The sequence below is a fragment of the Plectropomus leopardus genome, chromosome 22, assembly GCF_008729295.1.
Source record: "Plectropomus leopardus isolate mb chromosome 22, YSFRI_Pleo_2.0, whole genome shotgun sequence".
Taxonomy (NCBI): domain Eukaryota; kingdom Metazoa; phylum Chordata; class Actinopteri; order Perciformes; family Serranidae; genus Plectropomus; species Plectropomus leopardus.
Genome location: NC_056484.1, coordinates 22,400,555 through 22,406,554, shown reverse-complemented (window position 1 = coordinate 22,406,554; position 6,000 = coordinate 22,400,555). Strand labels below are relative to the sequence as shown.

General features: G+C 38.1%; 1 protein-coding gene across 1 annotated transcript in view; it reads right to left on the bottom strand.

Moving 5' to 3' along the window:
- Positions 1–717: 717 nt before the first annotated feature.
- The window catches only part of tmem178b (transmembrane protein 178B), a 142,050-nt gene continuing 136,767 nt past the window's right edge, over positions 718–6,000 (bottom strand). Inside the window, exon 5 of the mRNA XM_042511304.1 lies at positions 718–3,515. Within this exon, the coding sequence (XP_042367238.1) occupies positions 3,265–3,515 (251 nt within the window). The 3' untranslated portion in view covers positions 718–3,264. The remainder of the gene's footprint in view (positions 3,516–6,000) is intronic.

Here is a 6,000-nt window from a genome sequence, read left to right as displayed (position 1 = left end):
GTGAAACAGACATGAATAAAACACGATTATCCCCCCGTAATGAGAAAATGAAGCTCTGATCACCAGAAAACCATGTTTGATGTCTCCAGATAACAATAGCATTATTATTAAAAACACTGAGTGTCAGGTCTCATTACCCTGCTCTCTGGCTGGGGTGTAGCGGAGCACAGGAGGGCGAGTGGTTTTCATTGAACCCTTCGACGGTGCTGTTACTAACTGGAGAAGCTGTGACGAATACGTTAACCCACATAGCAGCTGTCACTGAAACACTCGGCTCTAATCTTCTTCCCTCTTTGCCACTAGACTTTCCCTTACACCCCAAAAAATATAATACTGTGTTGCTGTCACTTCAATTTGGAGAAAATTATTTATTATTTTTTATCTCTAATGTTATTGGATTAAATGAAAATTGCACAATTTCTACCTTTATTCTGCCTCTGAGATGTCTGTGCATACAATCACTTCTACAGCGATCACCAATACAGAGAATATGTTGATTCATGTGTATGCTATTGGGTGTAATCAGTAAGCGGGTTTCCATTAACCTTCAAACTGTGCATATTGAAATTGTTAATATAAAATATGCCGAGTGGAAACGAGTCAATTTCAAATTTTTTTACACTCACATGAGGTGGTATTATAGGTGATTCAAAAAAGCCGTAGAGGTGCATTTCAAAAAATTTGAATATTGTGAAAATGTTCACTATTTTTCAGCAGTTATTTAAGAAACTGATAATTTAATATATTCTAGAGTCATTACATGAATTAAAATGGGCGGTTTTGCCTTTAATTGATAGGACAGCACAAGTGTGAAAGGGGAGAGAGAGAAGGGGGTGACATGCAGCAAAGGGCCAAGGGCCAAGGAATCGAACTCACGGCCGCTGTGGCGAGGACACAGCCTCTACACATGGGGCGCCCGCTCTAGCCACTGAGCAACCAGGCGCCCCAAACCTGCCCAACTTTACAGCAGAAACAAACATGTTTACAGCCTGGTACAAAAAAAATGTTTTGGTCTCTGTAGCTAATATCAGTTCATGACAACTGTATGGGGTTAAAATTTTACATAATTCATCATTTAATGTTATTAAATCTTAAATGTATGCATAATTAATTGCGTGGTTCCTTTTAGTGACAACTGGGCGCCAGTCGTTGACAAGTTGATATACATAATGGTTTATACCTTAGTGAAAATTAGCATTATCACAACTAAACAAAGCCGTAATGCAAGTGTGCTAACCAAGCAGGCAGCTCGTGTCCAAACGTGTTCATACAAATCTAACGCCAACAAGTTACCAGAGGCCAAAATGTCAAACTCAAGGCTTCAGAAATCAAAACGTGACCTCACAGTGGCTCCGTCAATTATTTGATACAGTTTATGGTAAACTTATAGTAGATTAAAACCATATCTTGTTCTCCCACACCTTACTGGTCTGCAAGACTGGTGTTGACTTGCTTGTCAGTCCCAATATCCCAAAAAACTTTACCCCTAAACTAAATCAGGATCTTTACAAACCCAATGCCGTACCCAAAGGTATAATAGCACCCCAGATTTTTATAAATTGGGATAAGGGGCTTTAATATGAGACCCATGCTGCTTTTTGCTGAAATTATTCTTGAATAGACGCCACTTCAGGTTTTAGACTAGCTATACCAATTTAATGGATGGCTCCAATGAAAGATCACGTGGACTGTGGCCTCACTACCTTTTTGTATCGTACTGCTGGATGAGTGGATGTCCATATCTGAACCATGTGTTAATGCTTGCACAGCTAGCTGCTATAATTGGCCCTGGTGAGAATTTAAACTGCCTATTTATTGCATCATAACCATCATCCTTAATGTGCATAGAAATATTCAAGCCCATGCGAGTGTGTATTTTGAGTTCAGACTTATGATTGGCAGCCTTGAGGAATCTTGCAAATACAGAACACTTTGCCTTTCTTCTTCAGTCTAGACGTGTTTTGACTGAGTGAGATGACCCCTTTTTAACCCCGTACTTTGATACTGTACTGTTTACCCTCCTTTCAGAGAGAGGAGGCCCTGCAGGAAGCCCTGCCAGGTCTTGGCTGATGGTGAAAGAAAAATAAGAGCTGGAGGAGAAGCAGCAGAGCTTCACAGAATCCCTGGAAGAGAGGTCGGAGCTTGTTCCCATCAGATGCAATTACTTGAGCCTTCCATAGTTGCTCAGGGCAGCAGAATATGGAGCTGAACATGCTACCCCCTTTAAAACAACTCTTTATCTCTCGTGTCTGCTGGGACTCTCCCGAAAAGACGGCAAGGCAGAAGTCAGTCAGGTTAAACAGGATACTACATCTCTCCATTATGTCTTTCTGTTCATCAAAGCCCCTGCTTTCGTACATCCCAGAGGAAGGGCTCCACTTTGTCATTATGGTAATGTTTTTCGACTTTTTTTCTATAGAGACTTCAAAACAACCCCTTTCCCGCACATACACACACTCACACACACACATTTACCTCTATGACTAGAATGGAAAACACATTTGCTCCGAACGTACACTCAGACGTTGTTCGTTCACAACATGAAGGGTTCAGTAAAAAGGAAAATAGACTTTGAATCAAAGAGGAATGCATGTATAAAATGCTAAATGGCAGATCGGATCATCGGACGGAATGAAATGCACCTACACGAGAATGAAAATGGTCCAGTTCCCGGTTGTCACTTGTCTGGAATATTCTGTACAGTAATGTACAACAGTGGAGGTCCTGGATCTCCTCGCCACCAGCATGTCCCAAGTAATCGGAGGGACTTAAGAAGCTGGAAGGTTAACAAATGGCCGCTAAACATGATCCAAGCCCAGCAAGTCACATGGTTTCATGTCTGGTCCATTCCCTTGTGAATGATCCCACAGGAGGTTCCAAGAGGCCGAGTTAATGAGAAACTCAATCGTAGCAATTGATCTTTAGGGGTTTGGAGCCCCTCTTCTGCTATAACCAATCCAAAATATAGTCTTTCATTTTCCCCATGTCTTTTTGAAACCTTTCTTGGTCATGGTCCATTTCAGCGTCTTCTCCACAACAACAAAACAAGCACAACTTTTTTTTTTTTGATAATATTTCTGTAGTTCTTCAGTTTTTTTCTGTTATTTTCAAGGTAGCAATTCATCAAGACACCCATTTTTAAACACACACACAAATAAAAAAAGAAATCTGTAACCAGGAGACACTGGAGATGAGTAGATGTATGAAGACATGGTTTGTTTGTTGTTTGTCGATCTGTAGATTCAGATGGTCGTCTTGCCGGCTTTAGCACACAGTGCCGTTCTCCTGTCGGGACTTTGGGCAGGTGGATCGGGGTATCGGCTGGACAGAGGGAGCCAGGGTGCAGAAGAAACCAGCGATGAGGGTGAGGCCCAGGCCACCCCAGGCGCAGAACATGGACCAGCCGTAGCCGTGGCCGATGTCGTCGGGCAGGCCATACAGGTACCGCGGGTAACGGGAGAGCTCGAAGTTGATGCCGGCAACGCAGGTGCAGAGGGAGATGATGCAGAAGGTTCCTGCAAAGACAGAATGGGATGCATCAGAATTTTGTCACAGTGAAAAAGTAACTTCACCCCACAGCTGTGAAGACCCTGACATCTACTCAGGAGTTATTTGAATGAGGTACTATAAGATGAGGTTTGTATGCATTTTTTAATAATGTACAATACTGTGACAGTTTTGTAATTTTTTTTAAAGACATCCTGTGAAGATTTTTTTTTTTTTTTTAACAACACACTATACTTTGACAATTTTTATATTTTGACGACATACTTTACTGTGATGTACATGATTTATTGGATGATGTACTATGCTATGACATTTTTAGAATTTTTGATCAACATACTGTAATATGAAGTTTATAATTTATTGAATGACATACTAAACTATGACTTTTTATGATGTTATGAATGACATACAACACTATGATTGCTATTAATATTTGTGGACGACATATGATAGTATTTTTATGATTTTTTTAAAAATACATAATCAGACAATACTATGAAAAGTTTAGATTTTTGTTGATCGACATAATATACTAATCTGTTTTACTGATTTTTCAAACAACATTTTTATGATGTGACATTTTTATTTTTATTTTTAATTTTATGACATATTCTTTTCAGTTTTTGGAAGACATACTATACTGTAATGACTTTATCAGTGTTTGGATGTCAAACTATACTGTGACGTTTTGGTGACATTTTTGACCACATACTATACTGTGACGTGTTGACAGCATACTATTGTATTACGTTTTTGTGCCATTTTGGACAACTTACTATACTATGAAGTTTTTTGCCATTTTGGATGACATATTATCTATATGACTCCCTAGCAGCAGGAGAAGGAAGCTTCTTCCCAAACATGACACCCTAAGCAGCAGGCTGAAGTGCTTGAACATGCCAGCCAATGAGGAGAGACGGAGAGTGGAGAGAGTGATGATGCGACAGACTTCCAGATAAAGAGGAACAACAGATCGCTGTGTGGGTTTTTTGGGGCTTTTTGTGCTTGTGTGCTTTTGCCTTATCTTGCTTAGACCTTGTGCTAGACGGTGTATGTAGCTCCTGGAAAAGGGAGTGAGGTAACTGTTGCTTTTGATTTACTTTCTTTTGACATTTTTATCTTTGAATAAAGCCTGCCTCAAACAGTTTTTGTCCACCTTTTCATCCTTCTGAGAATCTGATGAGTGTCTAAAAAGACAAAACAAGACAAAAAAGAAACAGGTTGCTGGATGAAACTGAACTATACTATAGTGCGACGTTTTCAGTCGTTTTTTCGACGTGCTATATTATGATGTTTTTGGCTGTTTGCTCAACATTCCATACTATGATGTGTTTTTGGATGCTATTTTATGTGGTTTTCAGCTGTTTCTTTGACGTCATATTTTGATATTTTTTGACATGCTATACTACAATGTTTTCTGGCATTTTTTCGACATGCTATACTATGATGTTTTTGGGTGGTTATTTGGCATTCTATACTATGACGTGTCTCGACATGCTATTTTATGCGGTTTTCAGCTAATTTTTATACAAGTCATACTTTTTCGACATAGTATAGAATGGCATTTTTGTTCGTTTTTTTGACACGCTATGTTGTTATGTTTTTGGATGTTTTTTCGACATTCTTTACTATGAAGTGTCTCAACATGCTATACTTTGTGATTTTCAGCAGGTTTTTGGACATGTCATATTTTGACATTTTTCGACCTTCTATATTATGATATTTTTGGTATTTTTGATAGTTTTTTTGAAATTCTTTAGTATAACGTGCAGTGAAAAACCACATAAAATAGCATGGCAAGAAAAATCATAGTATAGCATGTTGAAAAAACGTCCAAAAATATCATTATATAGCACATAGAAAAAACGTCCAAAAACATCATAATATAGCATGTCCAAAAAAGGAACAAAACATCATACAACGTTTTTGTGCCATTCTGGACAACATACAATAGTAAGACATTTTGGTTTAAAGACATACTATATTATAACGTTTTGGTGACATTCTGAACAGCATACTATGCTGACGTTTTGGTGACATTAATGACTACATACTATACTTTGATGTTTTGGTGCCATTTTTGACGACATACTATACTATAAAGATTTGGTCACATTTTTGACCACATACCATACTATGATGTTTTGGTGACATTTATGACAAAATACTATACTATGATGTTTTAGTTGCATTTTGAATGACATACTATACTATGACTTTGATGACATACTATATTTTGATGTTTTGATGCTATTTTTGACGACATACTTTGCCATGAATTTTGGTCACATTTTTGACAACATAAATTATGGTGATATGTTGAATGACATCGTATACTATGTCGATTTGGTCACATTTTTGACAAGATAGTGTACTATGAAGTCTTTTTGACAACATACAATACTGTGACCTTTTGGTAATATATTTGACGACATACTATACCATAACGTTTTTTTGACATTTTTGATGACATACTAAACTATGATGTTTTGG